General features: G+C 49.7%; 1 protein-coding gene across 3 annotated transcripts in view; it reads left to right on the top strand.

Moving 5' to 3' along the window:
• The first annotated feature begins 5,742 nt into the window (after positions 1–5,742).
• LOC140402273 (BRD4-interacting chromatin-remodeling complex-associated protein-like) overlaps positions 5,743–16,523 on the top strand; it is a 42,984-nt gene continuing 32,203 nt past the window's right edge. For all 3 annotated transcript variants that reach the window (XM_072489915.1, XM_072489916.1, XM_072489917.1), the window contains exons 1-3: positions 5,743–5,879; positions 9,326–9,371; positions 12,769–12,811. In XM_072489915.1, coding sequence (XP_072346016.1) covers positions 5,861–5,879; positions 9,326–9,371; positions 12,769–12,811 — 108 coding nt within the window. In that variant the 5' untranslated portion in view covers positions 5,743–5,860. The remainder of the gene's footprint in view (positions 5,880–9,325; positions 9,372–12,768; positions 12,812–16,523) is intronic.

Consider the following 16,523-nt stretch of genomic DNA (forward strand, 5'->3'; position numbering starts at 1 on the left):
CCAGCCTAATCTTCCGGCGTGACTGTCGATGGGCATTACGGCTAGGCTGATCTTTGTCCTCGGCCACCTTTACGCTCACTTTGCGGAGGATTCGCAGAGAGGAGCAGTCTGAGTCAGATCGGCTCATTGATCTAACTTTAAACAGAACTACCAAACACCCCTTTCACTTGGTGTGCATTTCAGAAGATTTTGGTACATCGTGACAGAACGGTTGTGTAGAACATGCTTCTGTCTGGTGCCTGGGCTAATTTAGTTCCCTTGTGTTGAAGTGCAAATTGCAGTAATTTGTCACACTTCAGAGGTGGCACTCTGCAAGTGGCAGCTTCTGGCACCAAACAGTGATGCCAATTACATTCCTTGAAGCTTCAATTTTTAAATTCCTTGTCTTGCCTCAACATCTTGAGCTCCTTCAGAGGCAAATTAACTTTGAAGCGTAGAACCGTTGTAAAGTGCAATGACCACTTTGCGGGAGGGAGGATGTGAGGCTCTGGTACACACAATTCCCATTAGTGGGTCTTTGCGTAATGGGTGGTGTGGGTGGTAGTTGCGATGGAAAGATTTGCAGCACTGAAGAAGGCCTTTGTTTCCATTGGGAAAGTTTTCTCCCACTCTCTCAGACTTCATGCTCTTCACCATCACAGGAAAAGACACTCAGAAGCTGTAAATACCAAATTAATTGGCTTCCATAAAACCTTTCCAGCTTAGTGACTGTCAGCAGCCGACACGAGGCCAGTTTATTTGATGCAGTGGGGAGACAGGTTAGAAATCTTTCTCCGTCTCTGCCAACGAGAGCACTTGCATTTATATGGCGCCCTCCACATCCTCAGGATGTCCCAAGGCAGCCACTTAAGAGCTCGTGAGATGCCGCAATGTCAGAAGTGCAGTTCCTAATATGTACACTGTTGAGCTCCCGCAACAGTCAAAATGGTGACGAGCTGATGATGTTTCAGGTGTTGCTTGAGAGTCCAGAGAAGGCGCACGAGGGGACGCCCCTCGCCTGTTACAATAATAATCATCTTTATTAGTGTCACAAGTAGGCTTACATTAACACTGCAATGAAGTTACTGTGAAAAGCCCCTAGTCGCCACATTCCGGCGCCTGTTCGGGTACACAGAGGGAGAATTCAGAATCTCCAATTCACCTAACAGCACGTCTCTCGGGACTTGTGGGAGGAAACCGGAGCACCAGGAGGAAACCCACGCAGACACGGGGAGAACGTGCAGACTCCACACAGACAGTGACCCAAGCCGGGAATCGAACCTGGGACTCTGGCGCGGTGAAGCAACAATTGTGCTGTGGGATCGTTTACGTCCCGAGAGTGAAGCCGCAGCCTTGGTTTAACATTTCATTGGAAATACGGCACCGCTGACGGCACAGCACTCCCCCCGGTGTGGCACTGAGATCGTTGGCCTTGTTTATGGCGGGTTGGGATCTGGAGCAGCTCCCACCCACGCAGGTGAGGTGAAAGGCACCGCCCCTGTCTCTTGGCCGTGGCTCTCCATCCTGAAATTAGTTCCCAGAACCCTGGGGCAACAGAGGAACACGCAGCACAAACTGTCCCTAACGAAGCACCGAGTTCGGGCAGCACGGTGGCGCAGTGGGTTAGCCCTGCTGCCTCACGGCACCGAGGTCCCAGGTTCGATCCCGGCTCTGGGTCACTGTCCGTGTGGAGTTTGCACATTCTCCCCGTGTTTGCGTGGGTTTCGCCCCCACAGCCTGATGTGTTGGGTGCTCTGGATCCGTGGAACACATACAGGCCCCCAACATTTAAAATAGTGCAACACTATTTTATTAAGTTAGAAACTGTCCCAATGCCGGATTGGCTGGCATCGGTCAAAATTTTGGTCTCCTTTGCTGGACCAAAGAAAGTTAAGACCGGGGCTTAGTTAGAAACTGTTGAACATACTTTCACTGTGGGCTAACACGATATTAGATTGAACTAAAGGCCTATGCCTATCCTAACCAGTCTATGCACTCAGCAGATGGTGAAGATCTGTGCTGAAAGCTGTAAGCTCTGTCCTAGTGGGAGGCTGCAGCTCGAATGAGCGGGAACTCTGATGGCCCCTGTCTTTATAGTGCACGTGCTCTAACTGGTGATTGGCTACGGTGTGTGTGTTCATTGGTCCCGCTGTGTGTCCATCAGTGTGTGTGTCTGCACCATGATATACTGGTGTATATTATGACACAGCCCAAAGATGTGCAGGCTAGGTGGATTGGCCATGCTAAATTGCCCCTTAATTGGAAAAAATTAATTGATACTCTGAATTTATTTTTAAAAATTAAAAAAGCACCGAGTTCACTTGGGGATCCTGATGGGTATATCTGGTGTACAAAACTGAAGATTTTTGCATTGATGCAGTGCTGGGTGTTGATGCTATTTCAGGGCAGCACGGTAGTGCAGTGGTTAGCACTGTTGCTTCACCCTGCCAAGTTCCCAGGTTCGATTCCCGGCTTGGGTCACTGTCTGTGCGGAGTCTGCACGTTCTCCCCCGTGTCTGCGTGGGTTTCCTCCCACAAGTCCTGAAAGACGTGCTGTTAGGTGAATTGGACACTCTGAATTCTCCCTCAGTGTACCCGAACAGGCGCCGGAATGTGGCGACTAGGGGCTTTTCACAGTAACCTCATTGCAGTGTTAATGTAAGCCTACTTGTGACAATAAAAAAAAGATTTGGGGTGGGGGGATGGTAGCGAGTGCATCAACCTCATCCCAAAAATGGGAAATACTCCATGCCCTTACAGTGACGTCCCACAGCGTGACGAGAGTCAAAATACCCAGAACAAATGGTTCAGGTGCTCTTCTGCGTAATTCTACCCAGCTGCTAGTCTGTGATCAAGGGTGTGTTCTATAACCCTAAAGAATCAGGCACTTCTCTATTAGGAAATACTTATTTTTCAAAAAAACAGCTTCTATTCCATGGAGCCAGTTTCCAGTTTGGGCAGATTTTTCTTTCAGCTAGACATTTTGACATATTGTTTTTGAACAGCGGAAAGACTTTGAGCTGATGAAATTGAAGTCTTCAGGAAAATACAGTGGATTTGACAAAACTGATCTGAGAGCGAATAGTTCCTGTACTGCAGGGTTCAAATCCGCAGGGAGGCAGGTTTGAGATGGAGGGATTTCAGAGCGCGGTAACGAGGAACCTTTTACAATCAGGGCAATAAAGCTTCGGGATAAATGACCAGGATGAGCAATTGAAGCAGACGGTATAACTGCTTCCAACAGATTAAATTGTTGCATGTATGGACAATCTTTCCACTTTCTGTCTTCCTGTATTTCTGCTTTTTTCCCTCTCTGTCTCCTCCTGCGCTCCTCTCAGGGTATTTAGTTCTGGTTCTCTATCTCTCACTCTCTCTCTCTCTCTGAGTCTCGCTCTCTCTGTCCCTGTTTTTGGCTCGCTGACCTGCTCTGATTCTGTTTCTCGCTGGCTGGCTCACCCATTCTGTCTGTCTGTGTGTCTCTCTTTTTCTCTGTCTCTCTCTCGCCCGCTCACGCTGGCTTGCTTCTCTCTCTGTTATTGATTGGCTCACCTGCTCTGTTTCTCTCTCACTGGCTCTCTCTCTCTGTCTGTCTGCCTCTCTCTGTCTGTCTCTCTCTCTCTCTCTCTCTGTCTGTCTGCCTCTCTGTCTGTCTGCCTCTCTCTCTGTCTGTCTGCCTCTCTCTCTGTCTGTCTGCCTCTCTCTTTCTCTGTCTGCCTCTCTCTCTGTCTGCCTCTCTCTCTGTCTGCCTCTCTCTCTCGCTCTCTCTCTGCCTGCCTCTCTCTCTTTGTGCAGGTTCAGTCGGCAGTTAAGAAGGCAAATGCAATGTTAGCATTCATGTCAAGGGGGCTAGAATACAAGACTAGGGATGTACTTCTGAGGCTGTATAAGGCTCTGGTCAGACCCCATTTGGAGTATTGTGAGCAGTTTTGTGCCCCGTTTCTAAGGGAGGATGTACTGGCCTTGGAAAGGGTCCAGAGGAGGTTCACAAGAATGACCCCTGGGATGAAGAACTTGTCATATCAGGAACGTTTGTGGCCTCTGGGTCTGTACTCAGAGTTTAGAAGGATGAGAGGGGATCTTATTGAAACTTACAGGATACTGCAAGGCCTGGATAGAGTGGATGTGGAGAGGATGTTTCCACTTGCAGGAAAAACTAGAACCAGAGGACACCATCTCAGACTAAAGGGACGATCCTTTAAAACAGAGATGAGGAGGAATTTCTTCAGCCAGAGGGTGGTGAATCTGTGGAACTCTTTGCCGCGAGGCTGTGGAGGCCAATTCACTGAGTGTCTTTAAGACAGAGATAGATAGGCTCTTGATTAATAAGGGGATCAGGGTTATGAGGAGAAGGCAGGAGAATGGGGATGAGAAAATATCAGCCATGATTGAATGGCGGAGCAGACTCGATGGGCCGAGTGGCCTAAATCTGTTCCTATGTCTTCTGGTCTCTCTCTCTCGCTCTCTGTCTGTCTCTCGCTCTCTGTCTGTCTCTGTCTGCCTCTCGCTCTCTGTCTGCCTCTTGCTCCATGTCTGCCTGTCGCTCTCTGTCTGCCTCTCGCTCTCTGTCTGTCTCTCGCTCTCTGTCCGTCTCTGTCTGCCTCTCGCTCCAAGTCTGCCTCTCGCTCTCTGTCTGTCTCTATCTGCCTCTCGCTCTCTGTCTGCCTCTCGCTCTCTGTCTGCCTCTCGCTCTCTGTCTGCTTCTCGCTCTCTGTCTGCCTCTCGCTCTCTGTCTGCCTCTCGCTCTCTGTCTGCCTCTCGCTCTCTGTCTGCCTCTCGCTCTCTGTCTGCCTCTCGCTCTCTGTCTGTCTCTTGCTCTCTGTCTGTCTCGCTCTCTGCTTCTCGCTCTCTGCCTCTCTCTCTCTCTATTGAAGTACCACCTGTCGTGTTGGGTGTTCCGCTATACAAACGAAGCAACACGGTTGTAGATGGTACAACTCTGTTTTATTACTCTTAATAACAACATCTGTAAACTTATGATTGTGGTTTGTAATTTACCCGTTAACCTGTGGACCCAGCCCTAACACTATCTTAGAGAGGCACTCAGCACATGGTGTATGTCTGAGTGGCACACTGTGAGCTCTGTGCCCTGAGCTGTCTCCTGCTGGAATGAGCGGGAACTGTGGTGTTCCCCGTTTTATAGTGCGTGTGCTCTCACTGGTGATTGGCTGTGATGTTGCGTGTGTGTTGATTGGTCCAACTACCTGTCCATCAGTGTGTGTGTGATTGCACCGTGATGTTTATCTGAATATCATGACAGCCCCCAGTTCTGTAACACTGCCCAGATGAAGAGCGTCAATGCTGCTGAAATGTAGCGAGAGATGGTCTGCAAGTGACTTCTGATGAGTGATTTATTCTCCTGGGAAACCAACTTTCTTACCCTCCACATCAGATTATGCTGCATGGACCAAGTGTTGAAACTGGTGAACTCTCAGTGTGCCAGATCAGTTCCGCTACCTACAATAACCAGAGCAGTGCCTTTACGGATGTGTTTGTGTGTGTTGATTCCCCTGAGGGATGACTAAACCATATAAAATTTTCATTCTATCTTATGTCACATAACAGGTTTGAGGCCACAACTGAATTTAATTTAACAAAATTAAAATTACATTGAGTTTCAGGGCAGTGGTCCAAGTGTGAAAAGCATTTTTATATTGTCTTGTCTGTCTGTGGTGCCCTCTATCCGATTTGTTCTGGAAAGGGGGGCGATATTTTTCTTCCATCGTCGCCAGAAGAGTTTTAACAATGTATTTTTGTACAGGTAAAGCATTGCTCCCAACTGGTGCGTGACGTAATGTGGGTATTGTACAATCCCTGGCAGACTCTACGCTGGAATAGGGGACCGAGACACGACTAAAGTGCCAGGCGGGATTGCAGGATTTTTATGATGTCTGCTCGTGCAGGTAAATAGACGAGGCTGCTCGGGACTGTGACTCCGCCTCCGGAGGGACCCAGCCAGGGGGCAGGTGGCTAGAAGCTACAGCGCAGTTTTGGTTTCGCTCATTTCCCAGCCTTTTCCGTTTTCCTCCTTCCCTCCCCTCTTCTGAACCACGGAGATGGCCTTTTAAGTGTCTAGTTTGTCCAGCGAGTGGCCGTGTTCTGTATGCCAAACCAGCTGGGGGAGTGAGGAGAGGCTGTTCGCCTTTGAGAGCTTCACCATCAGCCCTTTCACCTGCTTGCGCCTGTGGCCGCTGTGCCTAAATTATGTTGATCATGACAGGTCAGCCCGGAGATTTGATATCCTACTTGGAAACTGTTGCTTTAAGGCAGTGAGCTAGTGAATGTAAACTGTATGCTATCTGATGCTGCCGCCCAGTAAGCCCTGCCTTCGATAATACCATTCAATGGCACAAAATTTTAAGATCTATTGCTCCTCCTTGCGTCTGTGCGATGTTACAGAAGGGAGTTGCCCCGCAACACACACACACCCACTAGCAGTAGCACATCAGCTGGTGAAAACCCGCAATTCTCAACCCCACTGGATGAAATTAAGGAAACACGTGAGCCTCCCAGTGAGCTGTCCAATCTTACCTGGCTCTCCCCCCCCCCCCCCCACCCGCCACGCCCTAATTGTGTAAAAACTGTACCTGTCAGACTTCCCACCTGCATATGGTCGTTTGATTTTCTTTTTCTATTTTCTTCTGTGCCTCTCCAAGGTTGATGGAACACTCTCCATCTCTTTGACACTGTCAGCATCAAGCCAGCACGTGATGCTGTTAAAATGATGCTGTTTAGACAAGGGAAGGGATGGGACTTTCACTCGAAATGAGGGCTCTTTGGGGTGTAGGTGGATATGCGGGGTTTGTGTGCTAAAAGGGGATCTTTGGGCTTTCCTAGGGCCGGGCAGGGGGGAAAGGGACCCGGGCGGGGGCCTCCACGCTGGCCGGTTTAAGCCGGCCAGTGAACGGGAGTGAGGTGGGGGGAGGGGCTGCAGCCATCGGAGCCTGGCAGAACGGGGTCCGAGTGGTCTCGCAGGGGTGGAAAGTTGGGGGGAAGGAACAGAGGTTGGGAGGAGGGGTTTTACTAGAGGCAGTGGACGGGAGGAGCTGGAGGTTGGAGGGGGGGCGGGTACAACTCTGGGGTATATCATTTACGGTACTCTCTCAGAGGCTGGACGGCGTTGGTTGGGGGGGTGGGTGGGGGGGGGGGGGCTGTGTAGATTAAGGGTGACTACAGGTAATCCCTGATTCCTTTTTGTAATTTGTTTATGTAAACAGGCGGGTTGAGGTTTGGGGGTTGGTGGGCGGATGGGATCGTTGTTATTATGGGGACTGACATATCTTGCTGATTATTGTTTATTGTTGATGGATGTAAATGTGGGAGAAAATGTGAAAAAGAAGAATTAAAAAAATGTTTTTAAAAATAAAAAATTGATGTGGTTTGCCCTGCTCCTTCATGTGACGCTTCACAATCACGCCCCCCCCCCCACCTCAGCAGCCAGTCTGTGGCATACTTAATAATAATCTTTATTAGTGTCACAAGTAGGCTTGCATTAACACTGCAGTGAAGTTACTGCGAAAAGCCCCTAGTCGCCACATTCCGGCGCCTGTTCGGGTACACAGAGGGAGAATTCAGAATGTCCAATTCACCCAACAGCACGTCTTTCAGGACTTGACTTGGGTTGTTGAGTTTGAGACTGCTCCTGTACTGTGGAGTGGAAGCAGGACAGTGGTTCCCATGATCCTGCCCCTGGATCTGAAATCCATGAGTTCAAATCCTGCGATGGGAAATTGTGAAATTTTAGTCAAGTAACCCTTGCAAGATGGTCGTGAAGGGCACCAGATAGTCGCAGTAATGAACGGCACATGACTACATGACTAGCATTGTAAAATGATCGCTATTCATTGGGAGCACCCGGCACCAACTTATCAGTAACTAGAGAAGGACCAAAATTCCCTCATTCCAAGAGCAGCTGCAGCCACGTGAATCTGATTCAGAAGTTGACGCAGTGCGTTTACACCTGCAGCATTTGGCAATTCCCAGGCGGCAATTTAGCGAGGCCAATCCACCGACCCTGCACAGGTTTGGGTTGTGGGGGTGAAACCCACGCGGACACGGGGAGAATGTGCAAATTCCACATGGACAGTGACCCGGGGCCGGGCTCGAACCCGGGCCCTCGGTGCCGTGAGGCAGCAGTGCTAACCACTGCGCCACCGTGCTGCCCCTTTTTTTGGAACTTGAGATTGGCACAAGATTTCTTCTATAACTAACTATGGGTTCGGGGAGGAGTGACAGTCCGAGCTCAGTGGGTAGTGTTCTCACCTCTGAGGCAGAACGTTGTGGGTTCCACTCCCACTCCAGAGACCTGGGGCGAGATTCTCCGACCCCCCGCCGGGTCGGAGAATCGACAGGGGCTGGCGTGAATCCCGCCCCCTCCGGTTGCCGAATTCTCCGGCATCGGAGATTCGGCAGGGGCGGGAATCGCGCCGCGCCGGTTGGCGGCCCCCCCCCCGCGATTCTCCGGCCCGGATGGGCCGAAGTCCCGCTGCTAAAATGCCTGTCCCGCCGGCGTAGATTAAACCACCTACCTTACTGGCGGGACAAGGCGGCGCGGGCGGGCTCTGGGGTCCTGGGGGGGGCACGGGGCGATCTGGCCCCGGGGGGTGCCCCCACGGTGGCCTGGCCCGCGATCGGGGCCCACCGATCTGCGGGCGGGCCTGAGCCGTGGGGGCACTCCACCATGGCGGAGGCAAAGAGATTCCCTCCACTGCGTATGCGCAGGGATGCCGTGAGTGGTCGCTGACGCTCCTGCGCATGCGCCGCCCGGAGATGTCATTTCCGCGCCAGCTGGCGGGGCACCAAAGGCCTTTTCCGCCAGCTGGCGGGGCGGAAATTCATCCGGCGCGGGCCTAGCCCCTTAAGGTTGGGGCTCGGCCCCCCAAGATGCGGAGCATTCCGCACTTTTGGGGCGGCGCGATGCCCGACTGATTTGCGCCGTTTTGGGGGGGCCAGTCGGCGGACATCACGCCGATACCGGAGAATCTCGCCCCTGAACTCAAAACAAATCGAGGGAGTGCCGCAATGTCAGAGACACCGATTTTGAGACGCGCCGTTAAACTGTTTCCCCCCTTGGGTTTGATGCAGGAGATCTCAGACTACCATTTGCAAACGGGCAAGGGAGTTTTATTTATCCCGCAAACCAACCTCGCGAAAGCACTTATTATCTGTTCATTATAACATTGTTGTTCATGGGAGCTTGCTACGCACAAATTGGTTGCTGCATTTCTTGCACAGTGACAGCACATTAAAAGTACGGCATTGGAAAATGTAAAGTTCCGAAAGGTGCAATAAAAATGCAAGTGTTTCTGGGGAGGGGAAGTTTGAGAAACTGTATGTTTTGTTTTCACAGTTGACATGGATGACGAAGATGGACGCTGTCTGCTCGATGTAATTTGGTATGTACCTCACCCAAGACCCCCCTAAAATGACACGTAGATACCAACCACTGCTCACTTTCCGTTCCTCCCTCCCCGGTGTTTAGGCCATCTCTAAATCACATGCAGTTGTAGTGTCTCTTTCCAAAATGGCGCGAGGATGTGTCCCTCCTCCTCCTCCTGGCAGTGTGACAGAATTTCTGAACAGTTACTTTTTGTTTTAATGAGAGTTGCCAGATGAAGGTTGGAGCAACGCTGAAGGTGGAAAGCCCTCTGCCTCCCCCAGCAGCGTTCAGCTCCATCCCTCCCGCCAACCTATACAAATTTTATCGTGCAAGGGCTTTTGACTCCGGAGCGTTGGCCAGCTATCCGACTGCAGAGGTGTTGCAGAGGAACTACCGTGTTTCGGGAGGTATCGCAATGCAACACAGTGGCAACTTTGGTAGACACTTTCCCCCGCTGCTCGTACAGCATCCAAGCCCTTGCCCTTGCCCGAATGTAGCGGAAAACAGGGACCAAACAGGGAATCCGCTCACTCACAGCTGGAGGCTTCGAATCTGCACCATCAAAAGAACCAGCAGTTGTAAGCTTCTGAGCAGATAAAGCAGGGAAATGGGTCAGGCATATATTACATTTGAAGAAAACTGTGTGAGATCTCTGTGATGATTGATTACTGCAGGCAAGGAATAATCCTTCAGTAACTGTGCAGTCTTGCCAGAGTCTGACCGAAGGTTTGTCTTCATTCATTGTACACAGCAGAATGAAATAGTGGGCCAGGCCTCAAGTCTCCGATTGGTCGACATTCAAATTGCGCTTTCACTCTTCATTGCTTTTTTTTTGTTAGTGTGTGAAGATTTTGTAAACGCCGGGTATTAACTGGCTTACAGTTAAAGACTTGACCATACACTTGAGCACTTTCTGCTTGTAATTCTTTCTTTAAGGGCGGCACATGGTGCAGTGGTTAGCACTGCTGCCTCACACCGCCGAGGACCCGGGTTCGATCCCGGCTCTGGGTCACTGTCCGTGTGGAGATTGCACATTCTCCCCGTGTCTGCGTGGGTTTCGCCCCCACAACCCAAAGATGTGCAGGGTAGGTAAATTGGCCAGGCTAAATTGCCCCTTAATTGGATTTTTTTAAAAAAATTGTAAACATTTTTTAAAAATCTTTCTGTAACTCTTTTCGTTTTGTTCTTTGAAGTTATGAGTTTGTGCTGGGAGGTGGAATATATTGGGCACCTAATTGAACCTGCATATTCTCCCAAGTCAGAGGGTTACGTATAGAGTAAAGCTCCCTCTACACTGTCCCCATCAAACACTCCCAGGACAGGTGCAGCACGGGGTTAGATACAGAGTAAAGCTCCCTCTACACTGTCCCCATCAAACACTCCCAGGACAGGTACAGCACGGGGTTAGATACAGAGTAAAGCTCCCTCTACACTGTCCCCATCAAACACTCCCAGGACAGGTACAGCACGGGGTTAGATACACAGTAAAGCTCCTTCTACACTGTCCCCATCAAACACTCCCAGGACAGGTACAGCTCGGGGTTAGATACAGAGTAAAGCTCCCTCTACACTGTCCCCATCAAACACTCCCAGGACAGGTACAGCACGGGGTTAGATACAGAGTAAAGCTCCCTCTACACTGTCCCCAACAAACACTCCCAGGACAACTACAGCACGGGGTTAGATACAGAGTAAAGCTCCCTCTACACTGACCCCATCAAACACCCCCAGGACAGGTACAGCACGGGGTTAGATACAGAGTAAAGCTCCCTCTACACTGTCCCCAACAAACACTCCCAGGACAGATACAGCACGGGGTTAGATACAGAGTAAAGCTCCCTCTACACTGTCCCCAACAAACACTCCCAGGACAGGTACAGCACGGGGTTAAATACAGAGTAAAGCTCCCTCTACACTGTCCCCATCAAACACTCCCAGGACAGGGACAGCACGGGGTTAGATACAGAGTAAAGCTCCCTCTCCACTGTCCCCACCAAAGACTCCCAGGAGAGCTACAGCATGGGGTTCGATACAGAGTAAAGCTCCCACCATACTGTCCCCATCAAACACTCCCAGCACGGGGTTAGATACAGAGCAAAGATTCCTCCATACTGCCTGCTGATGTATCTCAGCCCAGCATTTAGAGATGTCCTCTGGTGGTTCAGTGTGGCACTGCATGTTTCTCACATTTGTGCTTCGGGTTCAGTCATGTGGCATTATTACTGCAACCAGGGAATTGTTGCTGCTGCCGATATCCGTTTGATGTTGGACGTTGTAGGCAGCAAGAGAGGAAGGAGGCTTTCATCACTGGATATATTCATTTGCACGACGTGAGATGAAAGACAATGATCCTCTTGTTTACGCCGATGGGTGAACTGTTCAGCTTATGGTCACCTAGCCTGAGCATAAAATGGGTTCCCTTTTTTTCTCAAAAAAGTGAGTTCAGTCCAGGATCAGGAAGGCCGGCTGCATTTTCTTCAGCTATTTTTTTTTCCCCTCGCGAGTTTTACGTGTGAGGTGTTGTGGGCTGTGAAACCTCTGCCAGCTGAGATGGACCATTTTATTTTTATTTTTTAACCACAAAATACTCAACGAGTCGGAGTAAAGTTTTCCTGAGCTCATTCGACACGTTGCGCACACCACGGCGTATTTCCGTTGTTTACCTCCCTTACTCTTGTCTTAGTTTCACAACTGCTTTCTGACTGATTCGCAGAAAACACAATTTTCTGAGACATTCTTGGCCTCTCCAATTCTCCTCCCCCCCCCCCCCCCCCCCCCCCGTTTAAAAAAAAAAAAAGAAAAACTCATCTGCCGTGCGACTCTCCTTATTTTAATTGTTAAAAATATAGCCTTGTGTGGGCAGTACGGTGGCGCAGTGGGTTAGCCCTGCTGCCTCACGGCGCTGAGGACCCGGGTTCGATCCCGGCTCTGGCTCTGGAGTTTGCACATTCTCCCCGTGTTTGCGTGGGTTTCGCCCCCACAACCCAAAGATGTGCAGGGTGGGTGGATTGGCAACAATAAATTGCCCCTTGATGAAAAAAAAAGAATTGGGTACTCTAAATTAAAAAAAAAATAGCCCTGTGTACGTTTCTGTTATTTTTCTTGACAGTTTAATATTTCAGGGCCGCGCATGTTGGGTCATTTTCATTTTGTGAAGCAAACAGGGTTGAAAGATCATTGACCTGAAATGTTTACTCTGTTTCTGTCTCTCCATCATTCTCTGTTTTTATTTCAGCTTGCCAGTGCCCTGCAGTATTTTGCTTTTATCCGTGCTCTTCCTCTGTTACCTCCTTCCCGCCCCTCCCCTCAATCGATTAGCTTTCTGCTCCAATCACTTGTAGCCCTCTCTGGTCATCTGACGTTGTTCAAAAATGCAACTGTTGTTCTTGAAATGTGTCTTTCACTCCTTCCAGTGACCCTCAAGCCCTGAACGACTTCCTGCATGGTTCCGACCAGGTGAGTTAAATTTACTGCTGTGTCGATGTTGGGGGTTGTGCCTCTGCTGGTCATGTTTCTGCTGTTTGCTGGGGGAGTCTTGTATGTTCGTGTCCTACTTTTTAGTATTTTGAGACCGTAAGAAATGGGAACAGGAGTAGGCCATTCAGCCCACCGAGCCTGCTCCTACATTATTTAATAAGATCACGCCTGATCTAACACTACGCCCACTTTCCTGCCTTCTCTCCCTAACCCTTCATTCCCTCCCGCTGATTTAACAACCTAACAATCTCGGTCTTGAAAGCGTTCAAGGACTCGGGCCTCCGCAGCTTCCTGGGGTGAAGAATTCCAAAGATTCGCCACTCTTTCAGAGAAGAAACTCTTCCTCAAATCTGTCTGAAATGAGCACCTCCATATTCTGCTCTCCGGCCCTACACGTCCCAGGATTGAAAACATCCTCCCAAAGTTTACCATGTCTAGCCTCCCAATAATCTTGTATGTTTCAATCATATCGCCCCCTCATTCTTTTGAACACCAATGAGTCCAGGCCCAACCTGTCCAATCTTTCCTCCTCTGGCAATCCCTCCATCCTTGGGATCATCCTCGTAGGTTTCCTCTGTGCTGCCTCCATTGATATATCTGAAATAAGGGGCCAAAACTGTGCCCAGCATTCTAAAAAGTACCTCGTACAGTTGCAGCAACACCTTTTATTTTGATACTACAACCCTCTTCAAATAAAAGCCAACATTTGGGATGGGGTGATCTTGCTTTTGAATCTTGCAGTACAGAAGAAGACCATTCGGCCTATCACATCTGTGCTGCCTCCTTCAGAGCGCTTTCCCATGTAATCTTGACATCTCCAGCTTCTCCCTAATTCTGCGAGTTCTCGTCAAGTGCCTATCCAGTTGCCGTTTGAATTTTTATGGAATGTAATCCCTGCACCATTTCACACTTCCAAATCCCAACAACCCTCTGGGTGAAGAAATGTCTCTTCGTCCCCTCTAGTTCCTTTGTCAGTTACTTTAAATCTCTGATTTCTAATTAACGACGCCCTCCCAGTGGAAACGTCGCCTGCTCCAGCAGCCTCTCATAATTTTGCACTCCGCTGGTAGCACAGTGGTTAGCACAGTTGCTTCACAGCTCCAGGTTCGATTCCCCGCTGGGTCACTGTCTGTGCGGAGTCAGCACGTTCTTCCCGTGTCTGCGTGGGTTTCCTCCGGGTGCTCCGTTTCCTCTCCAGTCCAAGGATGTGCAGGTTAGGTGGATTGGCCGTGATAAATTGCCCTTCGTGTCCAAAAAGGTTAGGAGGGGTTATTGCCGTGGGGCAGCACGGTAGCATTCCGACTTGGGTCACTGTCTGTGCGGAGTCTGCACATCCTCCCCGTGTGTGTGTGGGTTTCCTCCGGGTGCTCCGTTTCCTCCCACAGTCCAAAGATGTGCAGGTTAGGTGGATTGGCCATGATAAATTGCCCTTAGTGTCCAAAATTGCCCTTAGTGTTGGGTGGGGTTACTGGGTTATGGGGATAGGGTGGAGGTGTTGACCTTGGGTAGGGTGCTCTTTCCAAGAGCCGGTGCAGACTCGATGGGCCGAATGGCCTCCTTCTGCACTGTAAATTCTATGATAATCTATGATTGGGTTATGGGGATAGGGTGGAGGTGTGGGCTTGGGTAGGGTGCTCTTTCCAAGGGCCGGTGCAGACTCGATGGGCCAAATGGCCTCCTTCTACACTTAGTCAGATATATGATCCACAAGGGAGTCAAGGGTTTGCAATCAGGACAACCATGATCTTCTCGAATGGTTAAGCATCTTCAATGGGCCGAATAGCCTACTCTCAATTCTTACGACGATAATACATTTTGGGAACACTTTCGGGGTAATTTTTAGTATTCCGTAACGTTGTGAACTGCATTTGTTTGTGTTTTGCTAGAAATAAGCCAGAAATTTTGAAACAAACAGGTGCGGGAGCTGCATACGAGCCAGGAGGAGCTCACATCGCAGAGCAGCAGCAATAATATCCATCCCTCCCAAAGTATCAGCAAATTCTACGATTCTATTAACCTCTTGACCTTCTCTGCTCTTAAGGAGAATAATCTCAACTTCCGCAATCTCTCAGCGTACCAAAACTCCCTTCGTCCTCGTCCTCGCCCTGTTAAACCTTCTCTCCACGGCAAAGCCTTGACAGTCTGACCTTCTACCGAAAGCCTGGTGCCCAGAATTGCAGACACTATTGCTTGTTGCACCAATTGTCTCCCGGCTCCCGCTGATACTTTGGGAGGGATGGATATTATTGCTGCTGCTGTGCGATGTGAGCTCCTCCTGGCTCGTATGCAGCTCCCGCACCTGTTCGTTTCAAAATTTCTGGCTTATTTCTAGCAAAACACAAACAAATGCAGTTCACAACGTTACGGAATACTAAAAATTACCCCGAAAGTGTTCCCAAAATGTATTATTGTCGTAAGAATGAAGAGTAGGCTATTCGGCCCATTGAAGATGCTTAACCATTCGAGAAGATCATGGTTGTCCTGATTGCAAACCCTTGACTCCCTTGTGGATCATATATCTGACTAACGGCCTATAGTCAATGACCCAGACTCCATCGCTTCTCTGGTGAAGAGCTTTCCATAGGCTAGCCACTCTCGGTGAGAGACAAAATCTTCCTTCACCTTAGTCTTAATGTCTGATTTTTAAAAACTGTGCCCCCGAGTCCTAGATTCCCCCACAATGGGAAGTAGCCTCTCAGCGTCGACCCTGTCAAGCTTTCCCGTGTTTCGGTAAGGACTCCCTCCCTAACAGCACAGTGGGTGTACCTACACCTCGGGGACTGCAGCGGTTCAAGAAGGCAGCTCACCCACCACCTTCTGAAGGGCAACTAAGGGATGGTAATAAATGCAGGCCTAACCACATCCTGTAAATGGAAGTTTAAAAACAAATCACCGCATTCTTCTAAATTCCTTGCCTTCACCAACAAACGCCTAATCCTAGTCCTCTGAATACAGCCTAATCCTAGTCCTCTGAATACAGCCTAATCCTAGTCCTCTGAATACAGCCTAATCCTAGTCCTCTGAATACAGCCTAATCCTAGTCCTCTGAATACAGTCTAATCCTAGTCCTCTGAATACAGCCTAATCCTAGTCCTCTGAATACAGCCTAATCCTAGTCCTCTCAATACAGCCTAATCCTAGTCCTCTGAATACAGCATGGCATCCACCTTGCCCCCCTGATTACTGGAAGCATTTGAAGTTGTTCGGATTTAGAATTATAGAATCCCTACAGTGCAGAAGGAGGCCATTCGGCCCATCAAGTCTGCACCGATCCTCTGAAAGAGAACCCTACCTAGGCCCACTCCGCCACCCTATCCCCGTAACCCCACCCAAACTGCACATCTTTTGGACATTTAAGGGGCAATTTTTACTATGGCCAATCCACCCAATCTGCACACCTTTGGACTCTTACAATTTAAACTGATTGTCAAACCGTCCGTTCTCCTGTGCCCGATCCTCCTCCTCTGTGACCACAAGTCAGCGCCTGTGTTCAGGATTTGAATGTAAGCAAGAGCGTGCCTGTGACAGTGGCAAGGGAGGAAACGCGAATGAAGGCGTGGTCGCCCTGGTTTCCTTCCGAGTCTGCCTGGCTCCCTTGCTTGGCTTTGATGTGAAAGGAGTGGCTTTCTGGAGCATGGTTTTCACGCCCCCCCCCCTCGGTGACCAAGTTTAGACACTGCACCTTCCTGTC

Source organism: Scyliorhinus torazame, chromosome 25, assembly GCF_047496885.1.
Source record: "Scyliorhinus torazame isolate Kashiwa2021f chromosome 25, sScyTor2.1, whole genome shotgun sequence".
NCBI lineage: Eukaryota > Metazoa > Chordata > Chondrichthyes > Carcharhiniformes > Scyliorhinidae > Scyliorhinus > Scyliorhinus torazame.